Here is a 20,456-nt window from a genome sequence, read left to right on the forward strand (position 1 = left end):
TTTAAACTCAGTCAAATGTTTGTTTTCTTCACATGAAAGGCTCTGCATAATTATAAAGTATTCTAGTAACCTTTTTATCTTAGGGATGTTAAAAACATAGACACTTCAAAACTGCAAAAAGAGGCTAAAAAGGGACATAATGGTTCAATCAGCAAACTCTAAATGCAGAAGTGAGAAAAAGTGAGAGAATTCTCATGTCAGTGACCATTACGATTTCCTCCTGTGATAGTTTCCCAAGAAAACTATGTACACTGAAAAGCAAATGCACATGTCTAAATCCATAATACCCTGTTTCAAAGAGTTACAATGAATAGCATGGGAAAATGCTCTGGACAACCACCAGCTGGAAAGAAAGGCTTTTTTAAAAAAAAAACAAATAATTTGATAGAAGAACATATTTAGAATAAGGTCAGTAAGGACATCTTTAAATATTTATGCACAAATATGTGCACATTTTTTAACTTGATACAAGAAATTTTATTAGTTGTTAATACCCACTGATTATGTTCTATATAAAGGTCATTAGACAGGAAAAAGACAGCTGTTCTCCACCCATATGCAACAGTTAACTGTGGTTCTTAAGACATTGCCAGAATGACTGCATTCTGTGAGTACTTGTATAAAACACGTCAGAAAGATTCTCTCAGCAGTTCTAAGTGAAGCTAGAGCCTCAGCTACTACCTCATTTGCTCTGGAGCCTACATTCAGATCTACAGCTACATAGCTGTAATAGATGAAAGGGTTATAACAAGGTAGAACAGAGAACACGTCACAGGACCACAGGTTATCACAAGACAAAATAATCTTCTGTACATGGTGACCGTCTGTGCCAGTTGCCTGTTTACTTTGGTGTGAGCACAGAAATCTTGCTTTATTAGTATGCAGATCCTTCAAGCCAAGCTTTGGAGTGAGCAACTATGGAAGAACAGAGAATGGTAAACATACAGAGCTAGAAAAGGTTGGTTTATATGTCTATGATGTAACAAGTTAGGAAGCCACCCCCCTAGTGTTGTCAGAATATGGCTCCACAAGCTTTGCTATTCAAAACGATGAGTTTATCTGTGGCAATACAGACTGTCACAGCAACTGGTGTAGACAATCACTCAGGAAACACAAACCTGGGAAAGCCAGGAGGGTAGCCACATTTTTCACAGTAAAATGAGTTGCAGTCCATAGCAGACATGCACATAAATTGAGTTTATCCAGCCCTAATTCGGCCAATCGTTCCTTAACTCATTTCTGATACACACCAAGTAGATGAGCTTATTTCAGTTGTTTTTTAGCCCTGAGTAACCACAGCTAGTATTCTGAACTGCATGTACTAAGCTCAGTCACACTTGAGAAGATCTGAGCTTTGAAATAACAGTGGGACTAGGACAGGTAAATAATAGAAGCAGGGAAGTACTAAACATTCACATCAAAGCTAAATCTTGATTATTGCTATTTACTAGCTGCTGTAAATAGATGATCATGAAAGTTTTAGTGCTGTGAACTGTCTTACTCAGCAGGCTGATGTCAGTAGGGGAATTTACAATACAATGAATTAAAAGGTATTTTTATAGAAAAGAGAACAGTTAAGAATTGCTGAGATAACACAAGAGAAAAAATATTACACTATGGATCCACAAAAATTAAACATACTAGCCCTGAAAGATTAACACTCTTGTTTCTAATTTCAAGAAAGTTCCCTATTTCAAGTTTTATTTGGGAAAAAACCCACAGTCAATGGTTTTTCCTAAAGATTAGAAAATAATTCAAGTACTTTTTAAATCATAAAAATGCACAACAGTCCCTGTATAGTCCTTAGAGGGAACAGAACAATTCAAACACTTTCATTTACCGATTTAATACCACCAATTCAATCTACCGCAGGAACAATTGGTAACCTGTATAACTGATGCCAGGCTCAGCCAACTCACATTTTTACTACAGTGGTGAAAAATATTTTGAATAAAAAAGAAAGAAAATGATGAGCTAACTTTTAATTTACAGCATAAATTAAACTCATGTTCCTTAACCTCACAGAATTGCCAATTTCTAATTTTTGTGAAGAAGTTTATCTTTTGATTGCTTTTTATGGGTCTGCCTGTATCACTTTGGGAGGACCAAAATCAGTGCAGATAGACAATAAATGTAGGTACCTGCCACTGAGCCTCACAGCATGCAAGCTTTTCCATGTGCCTCTGAAAGCTGTGGGGAAGCTGGAAGCAGCCTTTCCTCATACTCTCACCCCCTTATCCTTAACCCCTTCCCCGTTTCCTAGAGCACCCAAATGCCCTCCAAAATTTCCACCACTTTCCTTGGGGCAAACCCTACCATGCATACCACCAGAATCCTGGGACAAAACAGTAGATATGCAATTCACCTAAAGGAATGAGTGAAAAAAAATTATTAATTCCTAGAATCAAGTGGCATTCAGTACTCAACACAGAAACATCAGAAATCTAATGCAGTCATCATCTGATGGGTTTTCTTCCATACCTTAAAAGCAGCACCTCCATGAATAACTGACTTGATGAAAATCCCAAGATCAGCTCCAGTTTCCCGAGATTTGTTGCCTTTCAAACTCACACCAAGTCCAGCAGATCCAGAATCATTCAGAGGAATCTCAAAGGTCAGCTGCTCTGTGGTTTCTGGAGAAAGAATACTGCAGTTTGGCTCTCCTTTCTGTTGGAGAAAACAAGGATGAAAATATGGGTGAAAGCGGGCAGAGACAATGGATAAATGAGTTGTATCCACAGGTTCCTAAGATAAGGAATAGTCCTCTTTTTCAGAAAGCAGCTTAAAGAAATGGCCTTGTAAAAAACAATGCATTTAACTGACATTTTGTCACATGATCTATCTTAAAATGTTATTTTTAATGACACCTACAAGTATGCCTAAATAGAAGGTAAAATAGCTTAGTTCCTCATGATAGAAAACTGATGTTGCAGCAGAATATAGAAAAGATATTTATTTTAAACACAGCTGCATTAAAAACGAAAGCCATAAAAATCTCAACATTTTTACATGCAGCTCACAAACTATAACGATAGTTGTACTGTTAAATCCCCTTACTCTCTGAAAATTGAGATTCATCCTTAAAAAATTATCCTTCCCTTAAACCTGTCTACAGACGGAAGCTGGTGTAACAAAAGCGAGGGTGAGAATTGAAAATGCGGTAACTTTATTCAGCACTAATTCCCTTTGTACATACTTTTAATCCATAGAGGTTTCTTGGGGTTTTTTTCCTCCTGATATAGGCCGATCCCACAATTTTTCCTAGATTAGATTGTTGTTTACAAGACTGCCAAGTCAAGTATCCATAGCTAGGGAAGATCAGAAAGCTTTCTCTTACTGTACACTATATCTGCAGTTTTGTAGGGTTGTACGTTGTGGGGGGAGTAGAGGTTTGCCTGTTTTGTTTTTTTAAAGCAGGTTGGAATAATGAAAATAAATAAAATCTTGCCTGAAATATTCATACTGGCACTCTACAGAAAAAACTAGGACAGGAGACCTACTATGGAGTAAAGTGCTCATGGTAGGTATTACTAGAAAAAAACCGTATGCATCACATCCAATTTTACTGCACTCTTCCTTGTCCACATAAATTGAAGACAATTAATTGGTTTATGTTTCTTGTCATTTGGATATCTTTTATTCTTTGTAACAGGAGAGTTAAAAGATTAACAGGAAAATACAACACGAAAAGGGAATACAGAGACAAGTACAAGCTGACAAAGATGACTGGGGGCTGCTTGCAAAGGTGTCAAAGTCTTATGTTAAATTATCAAGGTAGAGGCCACACACAAGGAGGAGCGAGGTAGCTGGGCCAATCCTCCTTTTACCTAATGAAGGATTGTTTCCAGGGTCTAAGCTGCAGTACATACAGTATCAATGCAATCAATTGTCAGCAAAGGTGGCAGCAGTTCAGATATTTTCTCAGCAGCCAGAGTAGTCCCCTGTATTCATCTATTATGTGGTCTGATCAACAAGAAATACGATCACAGAACTGAGAGCAGAAATTAATGTCCTGAAGCAACAACAACAACAAAAAAAATAGAAACAGTAACCACTAAGCAAACTTTCATTTATTTCAGATGCCCTTTCACTGATGAGAAGCAGCCACTGGCAATAGGAATCGCATGAGCCAGAGCGCTAGGACTATAAACCTCAATCCCAATACACACCATGCTCACATTCTTCCTGGAATGTAACTGCATGATATTAAGTCAACACAATTTGCCTAACTGTGAAATATAGAAATGACATAGCACCAACACTGACAGTTGTCTTGATGCCAGCACTTGTCTCCAGTATCTGTTACTCATTTGTGCTTTTGTCTTTGTTCACCAGAAGTAGACAATTCTCAGTTACAGATCTGTCACTTTTATTTCTTAGCTGTGGATATAGAGACATCCTGAACATAATCCCCCAAAAACCTACAAATTCAGAACTACTGTGAACAATACAGAATGATCATTTGTAAACACTCCTGCTCCGACTTCCTTCAAAAGAATCAGTGTAAGGAAAAAACCTCACTATTTACTGGCCTTCTAACGAAAGCATTTTGCATTTAACTTTCTCAAGGTTTTAGAAGAAAGATTCTCTGCCTGATCTTCTGTTTAACAAAACACACATATCTCTGTCAGCCAATTCACAACTCTTAGATCAGAACTCTACTCAAATGGAACATCCTGTCCAGATTTGGACAGAAGTTCTTCTCAGTGTCTCCAACATGTGATGTCTCCTGCAGCCCTTCAGGACAGTCTAGTTTGTATTACTTTTCTGGTGCCCCAGGCAAGCAGTTCCTGTGTGCTGCTGCTATTATTCTACTTTAATCCATGACACCTGCACCAGAGTGTTGCCCCTTCTGTATGTCAATATTCTGGTTTTGTCTTTCCCAGTACAAGAAGGAAAGCAGTGATAGGGCTTATAATCACAGGACATACAGTCCAATTATCCTAGAAGTCTTTCTTTTCATTATATTCAAACCTTACCATAAAATTCAGAACAAGTTGATTTAAAAATAATGATGAATAGTGCTTAAAAGAATTCATTACCCATGAGGGAGGTGAATGACATTTCAATGATTTCACAGGGAGGGGTAAAAGGAAAGGAGATGCACATCTACAAATCATTGATGAATTCATTATCAGACCAAGTAAATTCTGTCTTTATTCCCTTAACATTTTCATTTACTACTCATTGTATGGCATCTGACAACAAATGTCTGGTAGTCAGTCTACAACATCAAGACTCACTGTTGCAAATACAAGATTGAAAACTTTTCTTTATGGGAGTATGGGAGCAGCAGCAGAAAGGAAGAAAACCAGATGAGAAATAAAAAGGGATAAACAGAACCTAGAAAAGCTTGATTTCGTCCTATACTTGCTAAATGGTTTCAAATTATTATCCTGATGATAGTGCTCTTACCAACAAAAGCCTTTTTACTAAAGGCCAAAAGAGCTCCAGACATCCTTAAGTTAACAGCTTATCAATTAACTGCTTCATTTGGGCAACTAATTTAATGAATGATGGTCTCTGTTCCTAGATTATGCAGGTATGAATATTAAATGCTGCCAGTGACTCATACAGCTGGATTCCCACTGCCTCTATTTCCCTGACTTTGCTAAAACATTATCCCAAGACATCAATACTTTACAATAGAGAAACCATCATCAGCTGAATTATTGTCTGGTAAAGGGAAGTCCTCTCCAGTGCACTAATGCTTGAATTCTATTGGAAATATTTCTTACCTCAAGATTGTCCTAGAATCTGAATTCACTCAAACACAGAAAGAATGAAAGGAGCTGCAACAAAAATATGTTTCTAGCCCGGGAAACACTTACAGTTTAATGTTGTAAAGTATCCAGTCAACAACCACATCGTGTATTTTCCATGACGCATGTATCAATTTTCAGCACTTCAGGAACTAAGTGACAGTCTATCACTGAAGTTATTCCCTATTGCAGACATAGGTAAGTAACTCAATGGTGCTATATTGAATGAGAAATCTTGGCATATATCAAAGTCCAGACAGCCAAGTGATAAGACCTCAAGATGGTTAGATCTTTTAGATGGCCTGGCCTGTACTTCTAGTTTAAGATGGGTACACTGAAGACAGCAAAACGGATGTTAACCTCTTAAGTATTAATAAAACATACTTCACAGCAAAACAGGTTAAGAAAAAAAAAAACAAAAACCAACAAACCAAAAAAATTACAAAACCACGTACACACAAACCCAAATCCTCCCCCCACAAACCCACATCAAACACTTGAAAAATCAGTCTCCACTGCTCATTTTGTCCTTGCTACTGCTCACTTTGTCCTTGTTGGGTAGGTTCTTCCTTCAGCTTTACTAAATCTTAGCCTGTCGTCTTTCAGTGGCTTCCTCAGCTGCAACGAGCTCTGAACAGTCCCCTCTAGATATACATGTTTCTCTTCACAGTCGCCTCTGCAACCTAGTGATGTTTGTTCCCTACTATTTATAAGCATCTGCCAGCCCCAGCTCCTGCTGCAAAGCTCCCTTCTGGTTGCACCATCCAGCATTCTACCTAGATAGTTCCTGTGCTCTTTCAACTGCTTGCGGAAAACAATCTCCTCTCTTTCTCCAGGCAGTTTCTCCTGGTCCAAATGCAGCAGACAGAAGAAGTCAAAGAGGCAATCTGTCTGCTTGCCATCCAGACTCAGCCCATAAACAGAATGGAGCAAACAACCAAACAGGCACCATTCCTCACTAGGAAAATCAGGACAGGAATGTTTTCATCTACTGAGATACCTGCATGGTACTTCAGTAAAATCAATTCTGACATTAACTGAATCACCACAAACAAGACAGAAAAGTTTGGAAGAGTTTGCATGAAGGTGAAAGAATACAGAGTTTGCTAGATTTGGGAGCAGAAAGCCCTATGACATGCGCTAAATAACATTCAGCAATGCAGACTGAATTTATTCAATCTTTATTCAAGGGCCTCAGGATACATTCGATTAATTGATGTTCTGCCAATGATTTTATTTAATTTTAGATGCACATCTATACCTCAGGTCTCCGATTTCTTAATTAAAAGGCTATAATAAAAGATGCCTAAAACAACCTAAAATTTTACTGGTATATAATTAAGTCTCACCAACAAATTCTCAGTATTTTAAAGAACAGTCGTAAAATACTTTTAACCTTCTCTTATTCCCACAGCACACAAAAACTGCTCAGTCACCACTACAAACAGAATTGTAACCTTTGAAAAAAGTACCATGCATTGTTTTCTTTCCCTTTCTACTTAGTCCCTGGTTATATCTACTCAATATTGTGTCAATCCTCTGTCTACCCTGGGACACCACTTTCAATTAATCCTTTTATTTAATCTTACAACGCCTGTTCTCATTGACCACGGTACTTTTGATCTGTGGATTTATGATAATCTAATGCATATCTCTCACTGGAAAGGTTGCCTTATTTATGCCCATTGTTCTTTTGCCAAAAGAGAAGCTTACAAAAAAATTAGCTCTCATTTAAGGCAGGAAGGAAATAGCATTTGTTTAACACAACAAGAGACATTTCAGTACCTGTCTACTGCCCTTGACCAACACACTATTATGGTCTCTCAATATGCTGACTGCCCCTTGCCTGGCTGCTCATTTCTGATAAGAGATGCCAACTCCCTGGAGTGCCATTCAGAGCCAAGAGCAAAAGGCAAGAGACCCAGGAGGGTTATATTCAAAGGCTTATGAAGGAAATAAGACATTTACATGCTTTTGCAATTATTTCTGAAAAGGAAAAAAAAAAAAAGAAAAAAGTATCTGTAAAAGTTAGAGAGCAGCATTTAAATTCTGGCACCACATAACTATTACTGGTAGAAAAGCTTGAAAAAGAAGTTTTCTCTGCAGAAAAGCACAAAAGATGATACATCCTTATCTGCACTATTCTCTGTGCTCTTTCCAAGATCTTAGCCATAATTAAGAAATACTTTGCTGACAGCTCAGTCATTTACTCACTATAAAATCTACACTGTATTTGCAACAGATATATAGCAATGCTCTTGAAAATAATACTCAAAGGTAATGTACTGCTGTAATCTTGTCACAATCTAGTAAATAACTGAAGTCATTGCTGCATGTATCCATCTTTAGCATTTCTGACAGATGCTTTCATATTGGCTTCTTTAAAATCATCTGTATTCCATACTGCAATAAAAACTAAATCGTCACTAATGGCACACCCTGCTAAGACAAAAAAGCCAACAGCAAATCCATGGAGATATATTATACTGTACTGGGACACTTTTTACATTAGCACAGTACACTACAAATTTGTGTCATATTAGATAGAATGGTTCTGGTTTGAATTATGTAGACTCCCTGGAATTACACCTTTGAAAACTGTCAAGACTATATACAGCTCTCCATCCAAGACAGATACATTGCATTTCACTGTTTACTATTCAATGTCACAGGACACTTCAAAAATGGAGATTCTCAAGTTTGCTTGACATGCCTACTAGAGATCCCACAGCAAGTTTCACTCAAGGAAATGGTGTGTCTTTGCCAAAAGTGTTTTGTAATCCGATGTGGCACTGCTCTTCAACTTATAAAATGCAGTCTCACTTAACCTTTTCATTTACGTAACTGTAGGAAACAGAGGAAGAACGGTTAACGTGTTCAGTCCTCAATCAAGGTAGGCGTTGTGAAACTGTGAAAACACCCATTTTCATCCCATGTATGGGGTTAACTATGTGCTTAAGCACCCTACTGAGCTGGAGCCTTATGCAGTTAATATACCTTGCCACTTAGATCCTAAAGTCTTATCACTCATGAAGATGGAAGACTGCATGGTATTTTCAGAGTGAATTTAGGATTGCTGTTACAGTATGCTTTCAGAATATATTTCTGGCAAGCAGGTCACAGTACTGATGTACAAATCCAACTCCAGTTGATTTACTGGTTACTATTTTAAAGGGAGAGCAAACAAAGCAATAAGCAGTGTTTAATTCTTTTATGTCTACTTCAAACACCACATGCACAGATTTCACATTAAGTCAGCCTAAGAAAACCTTTTTCATGGATTCTAAGGCAGAGACACTTTTAAAAATATTTATATGGTATATGGAATAAAGCTGGTGACCCTTGTAAATGGCAAGATACTACAGTTGCCAGTAAGATTTAAGAATTGCCCAAATACTTTGGTTTTATTAAACGTAAATATTGTAAATCTGGATAATGCATCTGAAATGTATGGAGACGCAATTTCTGTTCAGAGACAGATTTTATATGCCTCCATTCTAATGTATACATACTTCTGATTTCATAAAGTGGGCTGCCAAAAAATCTTGGACAATACCAGAGCTGAGACTGATGCTATCAAGTAAACAGTTTTCATTTCCCAACTCTCTGAGGTAGGATTCCTCATATTAGGAGTTTTTGGCAATAATCCTGTAAGCAAATACAGTATCTCATGGTACGAGTAACATTATGCTCTCTCCTTACTTGTCTCCACTCTATTCCTTTAGCAGCAGGCAGAGCACCATTAGAAGTTCTTGCGGGCAATAAGTGCTATGACCAGAACTTTCAAACCATCCTTTTAAGGTTCACTGTATTGGCTGGAAAACAGGAAGAGTGAGGTCTCAAAGACAAACCATTGCTAGATCGTAACAATGAGGAGCTTGACAGGGAAAGCAATAGCAGACCAGATGCAGCAAGATCTCTGCAGTCTTGAAAAGGCTGACTACCACTGTCACACAGAAAAGCACATTAAACATGTTTGCTGTATTGGTAGCTATATTGGCACTTCACAGCACATCAGAGCTAATTCTGCATCTCAAAAGTGTTGAATCTAGTTTAAATAAAAAAAAACCAAACCAAAACCAAAACAAAACCAAAAACCTTTAGAGATACATGAATTAAGCAATTTATTCCCTTTTGGTAAGTTAGGGAGTACCACCAAAACCTGGGATAAAGGGACACTTTGTGTCACGCTTTTTGTTCACTGTGACAGCAAGGACTGTCACATTCCTTCCAGACAGTGATCTTTCACTGACTTTCATAACAAGCACAGTAACTAATCAACAAACCTCAGTGCACAGTTTCCAGCTGAAAACCTTTGAAGGAGCTATACTACATAAAGTTTTCATTCTAAAAAGATACATTTGTGTAGATACAACCTACATGAATTTCTCAACTATTCCAGATAAAGAGTACTGACCCCAAATTAAACACGTTCCTTCGAAGTTCTTGGAAAGAAAAAAAACAAACCACACAACAAACCAAAACCCCAGGACTTCTTAAAGTCTAAACAAGATGAAACATGTCATGTGTGTTCACAATATCCTTCTCTTCATCATGCAGAACAATTCAAGAACTTAATCTTGCATATGTTATTGAAATCCAATATGTATATTGACCTTCCCCCTCACCCCCATCAGATTCTCCTGCATTTGAGAGGTAACACAATAGAGAATTAGTACTTGGCTGGAATCACTTTCTGACTGAAATTATTTGACAGTTTCTGCTTAATTGAGCAGTAGAATCACTGGTTTGACCTACTAAAATAGGGGCAAAACAAGTTAAGTCTAGGCTGAAATTCCACCTATTATTTCCTGCACATAAAAAGGCAAGAAACAATCAAAAGGAAGCAACAGAAATTAAGCTTTGAATATTAAAACCAAAAAGGACAACACTTCAGGCAAACAAGTTTAACTAGGGGAAGACTAAAACATAAAAGTTAATCACATGGTAAAGCAGAAAAAATGTTTACTTGAACTTGCCACCCATTCTGTTTCCTTCTATCCTGTATAGTACATGTGCAGTATGAAGTACAAAAAGACTCAGAGGTAAAGATCAACTACTACGTTATATACACTGCTGTTGTTCTATTAGTTTTTGTTGTAAAAATGCTGGTTTGCTCCTTTTCCTTCATTCTTCAGGTATCAGTGAATATGCCAGAAACCACAGAAATAGTGATTACATTTGAGACTGTCAAAGCTATCTTAAAAAGAAATAAATATATGCAAAACCTGTACTATATATGTGCTCTAACTGAAAGAAAACCACACTGAAACATTTTCAGTGCTATACTATTTCTGGCAACTGCAGAACAGGCACAATCCTCTGCTTATGTGCATCATATCCTCTGTCCTGAAGGCTCACGCAAAATAACAAGAATAAAGAATCGCATAGGGTCATGGTGTGAAACGGGTTACACCAGAGCTGTTCTCATTCAAGTAGCTTTGCCTGTTTTATCAACACAGGGATAAAGACACACAAGGGGGATAAGTGATCTTTACATCATTATTTAAAAAACCGGCACCTTCAGATCACACATTTTCCCTGCAGAAAATACATTATGCAACAAATACACATGATCAAAACACTGCATTTTCAAAACACAATAGCCAGTTTTATGTGTATTCCATTTTCTTTGATAAGAGCTGGAAAATCCAAAGCTGTCCAGTTAAGCCAGTTGCTCTCTGTAATATTCACCATCCTTTAGAAAACAATCAGTGTTACATAGTTTAAAGCCCAAATGCACCTTAAAGAATGCACTAATCACCGGCCACTCTGTAGAGTGCGGTAATTAAGTGAATCAAGATCTTCCCCTGAGTTTTGGAATCAGCTCCTTACTCAGCTGCTACACTGTCAACAGCTGGCATGAATTACTGGGAACATTTGGCTAACTGGATAATAAGGACAACAGCCTGTGGTTGGTCCAATTTCTACTTCACTGGTCTGCTTCAATTACAAAAAAAAAAAAAAAATCTCAAAAACAACCAAAAAACCCCAAACCTCACTAGATCACCCTTTTCTTTTTTTAAAGCAGTAACAACACTACAAAGATTGGGTTTTCTATTTTATTCCCTCATTACATGGAAGCAATGTAACTGTACAACGCTCAGATGTTGCATAGGCTAGTGTAACTGAAGGCCCAATTGCCTACAATTTAATAATGCCCGTTTGCAACACTGATTCATCCTCACCCACATACATCTCTCTTGGCTGCTGTGGTAAAGGTTTGCTACTCTGATTATATTTTCCTACTTGCTAGCAACTCATCCGTCATAGATCACAGTAACAAAACCCGCCAACTCCACTCCCATACAGCTTGCTGAAGAGAAAATATTCGTGAGACCAAGATTTCTCCAAACCACAGCTTTGTTACACAAAAAAGTGAAATTGTATCATTAGAGACCAAGGCAACCAAATGTCACCGCTGTTACTTTGTTAATTATTTGCTTTGTGCCCATGCAACTATCAAATTCTCTCCAGAAAACAATCTAGGAGCCTGGTTCTCATGAAGCAACATGTTTAGAAGTGGGTTTGTGCATGGCCTCTAGCCAGTCCAACTTCCAGAGGCATCTTTGCCCCAGGAAGCTGTGGGGAGTGAGCACTTTTACTAGGCAGTCCTTCTCCTTTCCCTTATAACAGGTAACAGTGAATCTAAAGAAAACATCTTCTCAGGTTGCAGACCCTGGAGAACTGCTCAAACTAACAAGAATTCTGATATAAACCAATTACCCTATTATTGCCAGGCGTTAACAAAACTCCCAAGTGTTTAGGTAAACTCTGCATGCATGTTACATAGTCAGAGCATTCATTTACAGCTGTCCTTGAATAATATTGGATTATCCACTACCTTTCCTCCCAAAACCAAACATTTAAAGTGCTGTCTTTTTTCTCCTCTTTGGTCAAAACAGCACTGTAACTTTTGAGGTAGCAGAGGGTTAGTCCAATGAGTATCATGGCTAAAGCTAAACACAAACAAAAAAAGCTAAACCAATTTTAATGTATTTTTTTTAAATCTTTGTTGAGACTATTCTCAGACACCTCATGAATTCTAACAAGCATCACATTATTATCAACATCTGGTATCTTAGGGGTATGATAATCCACACTTTTGCTGTGAGCTACCAAACAGATGTTGCTGAAAGGCTTTTAAATTTTAAAGAGCTGGTTCCATAAAATTACCTAGAGTATTTCAGTAACTCACATTTGTAGTATATTGTTCTTGATTGGGATAACAAGGAACACAGAACAGTATTAGAATTCACATGTCATCTCCCTTACAGCGAGGGCTATCACTTATGCATCACTCTTTTGCAGAAAGCAATCTAAGCGAAGGTCAAGCCAGCAGGATAAATGTGGCTACTTTCTGGATTTCAATCATGCCAGTCATACGTAAGTCACCTTTTGAAAGGTAGTTAATCCTTGCTGTAGGGACTAGAATTTAATAGCATGCAATTGTGGCAGGTAAAAATTATAAATATCTTTTAGATTCTTCCAGTCTTTTATACCCACACACCGGTACAGTAATTTCTAAGAGAATTTGTACTATGACATTAAAGAATAACATATAATGTTGGGGGATAGGAGAGAGAAAAGAAGAATACATACTTTTTTAAAAAGTATGCTTTCCAAGTAATGTGTTTTGTAAGTTAAATTTGCAAGAGAAAACTGTTCATGGGTAGCCTTTTCAAAAACTAATCTCTTGTTTAGAAGAGCTGGTAGAAGGATAAAACCCCAAACCACATAGATACTGAATCTCCAGCTCGGGGCTTACTAAACAAAGTATTACAATGACCAACTTTGGTGCTTTGGGAATCTGACAATGAATGTCCAATTAAAGGGCAGAAAATATTTTGCCATTATAAAAAAAAGAAAATGAAAACAAAACCAGTTTTGTTAGGACACTTCAGAATTGCTGTACTACAGGAAAAAGTTGGCACCAGTGGCACAAGAGGAAAGGCTCACACGAGAGAATCTGAACTCCCCTCCAACTTCTTATCCTCCCATAAGCAACAGATACCCTTACCTCAACAAGGTCCAACTGGTAACAAGGAAAAAGAGGAAAACTGTCAGCAATGTTTTGTGAGGAAATATAATAAAGGGTTTCTGTAGAAGATCCTGCTAAAAGGATCTTCTACAAAAAAGCAAAAGGAAAGGCAAGAAGGCGGCATCTTAAGAGAAGGACGAAGGCGGTTTGTGTCCTTTAAAGGAGATGAAGTGAGACAAAAGCAGGAAATGCTGTCCTTCCCTTATCCTGAGAACTTCTTAATGAAAGGTCAAGTACAGCCATCAATCAAGATAAGGAAGAGACAACCAAAGAGATGACCTTCTTTGAGAGGAAACACATATGTATCAGATAGCACTTTTATACTGATGTAGTCCTCCTCTGTGTATGTGAGAGAAAAGAGAACAGTTTCATGCAGGCGTTAAAAAAAGAAGTAAAAATTAACCACTAGAGATAGAACAAAATCAGACATGCAAGAGCCTATTAAGTCAAGACCAGCAGCCAAGTAAAAGCTTGCTTCCAAAATCTATGAGGAATGTTCTATTTGTCACCACTCCTGCAGTTTGGCAACAGGCTTAGAAGATGCATCTCCTGGGGCAGTCACACTCACTAGTTGGTTACTGATAAGCTACAAGACTTATTACATGCACTTTAAAATTCTGGTTTAAAGTTTGTTTTACTTCTGGTTTAAAGTCTTTTGAGAGAGAATTACCCATTTTCAGTCATGCTTGACCTCACAGTTACAAAATTAGTTTACAATATTCCTCTGTGAGTTATGCTTATGGTGTCATTTTAGGGATGAAAAATCAGATTGCATGGAAATGCATCTGAAGTAAATAAAATTAAATATCCCTCAAAATCAAATATAAGTGTAAATACTTCTCAGATGCAAGCTTTACATAGTTATCCTTTGCTGGATAAGTAGCTGGATAACCAGCTATCCTTTTCTTAGCCAACAACAGCTAATTTCTATTTCTTGGTCTAGTTTTAAAACACATAATTGTTTCAATATCACTCTTCAGGAAAAAACTAACAAGTTTACCAGCTCACGAGGTAGAAAGGCCTCCTCCTGACGAGCCACCATTAGACAGACAGTTTCCCCTTGCTTTGTGCTCCTCAGCATAGCCACAAGCTCTTCTTGGGTCCTGCCAGTGATGTCCTGTCCGTTCACCTACCAGACACAAAAGAAGAGAGGATGTCCTATCTGTATGACTGTCTTTCATCATTTGCCCCTCACCTAACACAGGTGTATTCAGTGACTGAGAGCACAGAAGAATTAGCAACAGCTCCCACACTGTCTCTCCCTCTGGCACTGCACAAATCACTTAACCCTTTTTCCCTTCATTTCCACCATCTGTTAAAGCAGCTCTGTAGTACTTACCCACCTTGCAGGGGGTTTATGAAACTTAATTAGTTTGTAAAGCACTTTGAAGACGAAAAGTACAGAAACAAGACCTAAGTATTGAAACTGTTTACTTTAAGAGCTTTTTGAGGTTAGTAACTAAAACAACCGGTTAGATGAGACGGTAAGTTACAAGGTATCTAAAAATTTTAAACAGACAGATTTGAGCAAAACTGCCTTCAAATGAGTGCTTAATCACCTTGATATTACTCTGAGATTTTTGGACATGGCTGAAGACCATGTTCTGTTTCTAAACTGATACATTTATCTGCTTTAAGAACTATGATGTTCTTAATTTCCCCTTGTTCAAACAGCCACAGATCCTTGTGAAAAGCAAAACGAGACATGTTTGGTTCTAACCTGATACATTTATCTGCTTTAAGAACCATGATGTTATTAATATCCCCTTGTTCAAGTAGCCAGGGATCCTTGTGAAAAGCATCTTTTTCCAAATCACAGTGTTAAATACTTGTTGACAAACAATACAAAAGCCATGAGACTTTTTTTTTTTAAAGTCAAGGTCAAGAATTGCAATTCCATACATCAGCAGCACGTGTAAGGAAATAGAACATTTATGCCCAAACCAGCAATCAATACTCAGCAATGCAAATACAATGAATGTTTATCCTAACCTCCAGGATTCTGTCTCCTGACTGCAAGCGACCATCTTTTACTGCTGCACCTTTTGGTAAAATATTCTTCACAAAAATTGGACCAGGACCATGCACTGAAGAGTCTCTGGTAACCACAGTGAAACCAAGTCCTTCTGGACCTAGGAGGGCAGATAAAAAACTCCCAACATAAAATTCAACACGAAAATGATGATCATTGAAAGTAAGTCAACAATGTCAGCAACATATCACAGGCACTCATTCAGGTTAGCTCTTAAAAAAGAAAGCAAACAAAAAGCTGTAAACACGAGTATTTTCTGCACAATCTATAGAAGAATTCTATCAATGTCAGAACACACACTCAAATCCCCCTGCAGAAGCTACAAATCCAGATACTTTTGGATACTCCATGATAATACAAAACAAGCAAGAACTTTCATTTTAAAGTGTTTACATTTTCTCTAGGTGGTTTTAGTATCGGCCTTCACATTAATGTCAAGTCTTTGAAATAAATCAGAGCAATCAGAATCGTTTATTTATGAGCACAAATATAATTTAGCAGGTTTTATTGAAACTTGGTGAGAAGTGGAAAATGTCACATGATTCGAATGCAAAAACTGCTGAAAACATGCTGTTAAGAAAGGACAAAGTAGTGTTTCAAAGCTTCCATTAGTGGAATTGTTTGCTGCTTGGAAATAAACAACCTCAAGCATTCGCAGATAAATGTTTTAACAAATAATTAGGGAGTAAAAATCAATATTAGCAGGTATTGCTTATAAGCCACCAAAATCACCCAGGAATAGCAGGGTCCATAAAAATCTTTATATTGAGCAGGATTGCTACCCAGAGATACCATCATCTCAGTATCTCATTCCTATAATTTCTAAAAATATAAATTACTGTTACAAGTTCAAAAGCATTACATCTAAAACAAGGAAAATACTGAAGCAGGTTTTGTTAACAAAAAGCTGAAGAGTTCAGAAGTAAAAATGAGTGATTTAAGTTCAGAAATAACAAAAATTAAGAAATGACAGCTTGATTACATTCATTACATATTAAAAGAATAAAGTTACAGACAGTTTTTAAAAGGGCCACTTCTGGCATCAAATTTAACTCTCAGCCAAATCAGAGACAGAAATTAAACAGAAAATATAAATGCTAATTGGGATCTGCTTAAGCACATTTTACTAGATGTGCATAAACTTGTTACTCCATGCAAAGGAAGACATCTGCATTGAGCAGCAATTAAAGACACAAATGCAAAATTCAGCCTGCTGACAGCTGAAAAAATACAGATGGGAAGAAACTGCAGAGAAAAAGGGAAAGACAGGTAAATCTATGATTAGCTCCTTGGATGACATGAAAAAGACCAAAATACACTTTTAAACAGATCTTTAAAAGAATCTTTTAACAGTGTTGTGGTCAATCAGCAGATATGAAGAAAAATAACAAGTCAGCAGCAGACAGTTCACATTTTTCTTCTGTACTTGTGGAAAGTCTAAAGCATCTCTTAATACTGCATGTTGCTAATGCAGTATCCTTTCGCATAATCAGTATCTGATGTTCTAAAACTCAGTAATTCTGGTTCACATGCACCCAAAATTTATGAGAAAGCTGACTAGTGAGAACTTCACTGTTAAAAGACCTCTACCTTTTGGAAGTTTTGGAATTTTTTAACTGCAAATAACTTGCTTATACTTTTAATGTTGCTAGTTTAGTTAAAAGTTACGATATCACTATAGAGAACATGATGTAGAATTAATCATACCATCTCCAAAGACTTACCTTTTTTCAGGTCTATCTTTATTTTCTTTGCATTTTTTTTATTGCCAAAGCCCATAATGGGAGACAGGGAGGGAGAAGATGACTTTCTACCCAGACGTGGGAGATTGGGGCTCTTTGCTTGTTGTAGTGTTGCCTGTACACCTGCCTCGAAGCTGCTTGCTCCAGAAAGATTAACTGTTTTCAGAGCAGGTTTTGGATGAACAGGAGGTGGAATCTTTGTTTTTGGAACTCCTTCTTCATTATCCAGAAAACAAAGAGGAGCAATAGCAGACTTCTCATATTGTTCTCGATTATATGGAGGAAGGATTTCTAAGATGACACTTTGAAACTTCATTGCCTGACGAAAGATGTCCTGAGCCCTTTAAATGAAAGGTATGAAAATTCATATCACAAACTGGAAAGACTGGGCAAAGTTTGAAGCTGTTTACAGATAGTAATACAACAATTTATCTTCAACATGAAGAAATAACTTACTTTCGCATCTACCTTTAAGTACGCATGAAATAATATTTCTAAACTACTTTACAAGTAGAAACAGCACATCTGTCAGAATTCCTGACATCAGCCAGAATAAACTAATGAACACAATTCTTCATACAGAGCATCAGGAATGGGAGCTCTGATGGTAAAAACTCACCAAAAGACTCCTGTAGTCATAGGTTGCTACTTTTTTCAAGTGTTTGTCTGTTACATATTTTCTTGTTGGCACAGAAGCACACGGAGCACTTATGACCAATTGCTCTGGTGGATACAACTACTATGAGCAAGCTCAACACTCCACTTATTCCGACCACAGCCTAACTGTTCCTCATATGCCTTCATCTTTTCATCTTCACCTAATGCTGGCTGATTCTACAGCAATAAAAAAAAGGATGAGGGTACAGGATATGTGGGATATATTTCAAAAGAAATACTGTGACTGCAAATGTTGCAATACAAAAGGACGATGGTATGGGATGTAAAACATCATTAAAAAAAATTGGTGACCAAAAAGGTGCAACTATTAGTGTGGTCCTACATAAATGGATAAATAAATCATAGAATCATAGAATAGGTAAATATTACTCACATCTTCCAAGTAGTAACCTCTTGCTAAGGTGAGTATATAGACTTAATCAATGCATTTATAGGTGTGCTAAATTGCAACATCACAAACTGACAGAGCATTTAATGAAACTACTCCCCTTGAACTGGTAACATGGTAACAACACAGACCTCAGGTTCCCATGCATTTCAAGGCAATTAAGACAAACCAGCCAAAGCAACTGTTCATAAAGTCTTCCCTGGATTTTGAGTAATCCGTAGATCCAGACAATCAAGACATTTTACAAACCCTGGATTCTAAAGGAACAAAAGAGGCTTCTCTCTCTCTATGCTTTCCTCTCCTACCTTCTGAAGTGCAGTGATTTCCCTCCATATTGTATAAGACAACTCAAGTACAAACAGAAGTAGTAGCTGAAGCACATTTTGAGAATGAAAAATCAAGAACTCCTGCTTAGCACAACTAGGTCAAGAGCAGAAGTAATGGCCACATTAATTTTTAAATAAATCATTGTGTCCTTCTGAAAACAATTTACACATCTCCCACCTTGCTGTAGCATGCCTGTCAGTCAAAGTCAGTATTTCACTGAACTCTTCACTATAGATTTACACTCAGTTATGCAAAACAGGAGTTAATCTTGAAAGTACTTCCAAAATATACAGTTTTTTACACTGATACAAAAAGGAAGCCACTGCAAATGTTAACATCTTGAATATATACCTATTGCTTTCCCAGGTGAACAAAGCCGCATGGTATCTCCACCTTGCAGCTATAGGTAGTGGAAGGAAGGGTTTGTTTCAAGAGGGTTTTTTGCTGCATGAAGATACTAAAGTCAGGGGACAGTCCCAATGGATACTGCTGTAGGAAAGTACCATCTTGTTTATACTGAGTGTATGGGCACCAAGAATCAAAATAATTCATTGACAGGAAGCTGCCAGAAGAGAAATCTCCAACTGGAAAAGGTAGCTGTAGGAAGGTATTCTTCCAGCATCACCCTCAAGGGCTGGGTTTGTGAACAGCACTGTCCCTCAGTGTGCCGGCAGAGGTTATAGGTTACCTGCTTGTCTGTGGCCTGTGAAGGTTTCCAAGGACAGACTTTACTCTGATAGTTGAAACAAAGACATGTTCCCAGGATATAAAGTCATAATTGGGTTTCTTTCACACCCCAACTTCATCCTTGCAAGTAGCCACTTGGTCATATGTTGCAAGGTAATTTAATAACTCGGTTTCAGGAGATGAATATTTTAAATATATGAAAGAGAAAATATAAGACGATCTTCAAACAAAAAATAGTGGAAATAACACCAGACATCCTGTGGGAAAGCTCTTGAGGGGCAAAATAACTGGCTGCACTTCAAAGAGAAAAAATAATGTATGGAGGAATTTACATTTCTTGAGACCCCAAATGCATACTTTAAAAGAAATAAGGGAGTCAATTAAAAGAGGTGCTAGAAACTCTGCAACACAACAGAATGTAATTGAATGGATTAACAGCAAATGAAAAAGCAGACCAAGAGTCCCAGTAAATAAAACTATTATAAACATGGGAATACAGAAAGTAGGCTGCTATTACAGCTGCAGAAGCAGCAATCATCAGAAGCAATACTAGAAAGTCTCTGCTGAAAACTGAAAGAGACAATATGTAACAGTCTCTGCTAAGTGTTAAAACAGCTTTTACAAGGGTTACGATGAAATGTCAATTTGAAACTAGCAAACAGAGTTTCCTCTCAAAGGAGAATCTGATGACTGTTTCTGGGTCAATAATCATTGGGACAATACTCGTCACATCCATTACAATTACTACATTTCTGTGACTTGGACTTCTGTCAGGTTAGTACAGCTATGTCATGCCAGA

The 20,456-nt window shown here is 37.4% G+C and overlaps 1 protein-coding gene across 1 annotated transcript in view; it reads right to left on the reverse strand.

Annotated features, from left to right (window-relative positions):
- Nucleotides 1-20,456, reverse strand: part of PARD3B (par-3 family cell polarity regulator beta) — a gene marked incomplete at its 3' end in the record, with an annotated part of 142,442 nt that overhangs the window by 57,447 nt on the left and 64,539 nt on the right. Inside the window, exons 8-11 of the mRNA XM_010012593.1 lie at nucleotides 17,560-17,918; nucleotides 15,796-15,935; nucleotides 14,804-14,932; nucleotides 2,482-2,667 (exon numbers count right to left, since the gene is read on the reverse strand). Coding sequence (XP_010010895.1) covers nucleotides 2,482-2,667; nucleotides 14,804-14,932; nucleotides 15,796-15,935; nucleotides 17,560-17,918 — 814 coding nt within the window. The remainder of the gene's footprint in view (nucleotides 1-2,481; nucleotides 2,668-14,803; nucleotides 14,933-15,795; nucleotides 15,936-17,559; nucleotides 17,919-20,456) is intronic.

Source organism: Nestor notabilis, unplaced genomic scaffold (assembly GCF_000696875.1).
Source record: "Nestor notabilis isolate BGI_N333 unplaced genomic scaffold, ASM69687v1 scaffold11504, whole genome shotgun sequence".
In the NCBI taxonomy this organism is placed as follows: domain Eukaryota; kingdom Metazoa; phylum Chordata; class Aves; order Psittaciformes; family Psittacidae; genus Nestor; species Nestor notabilis.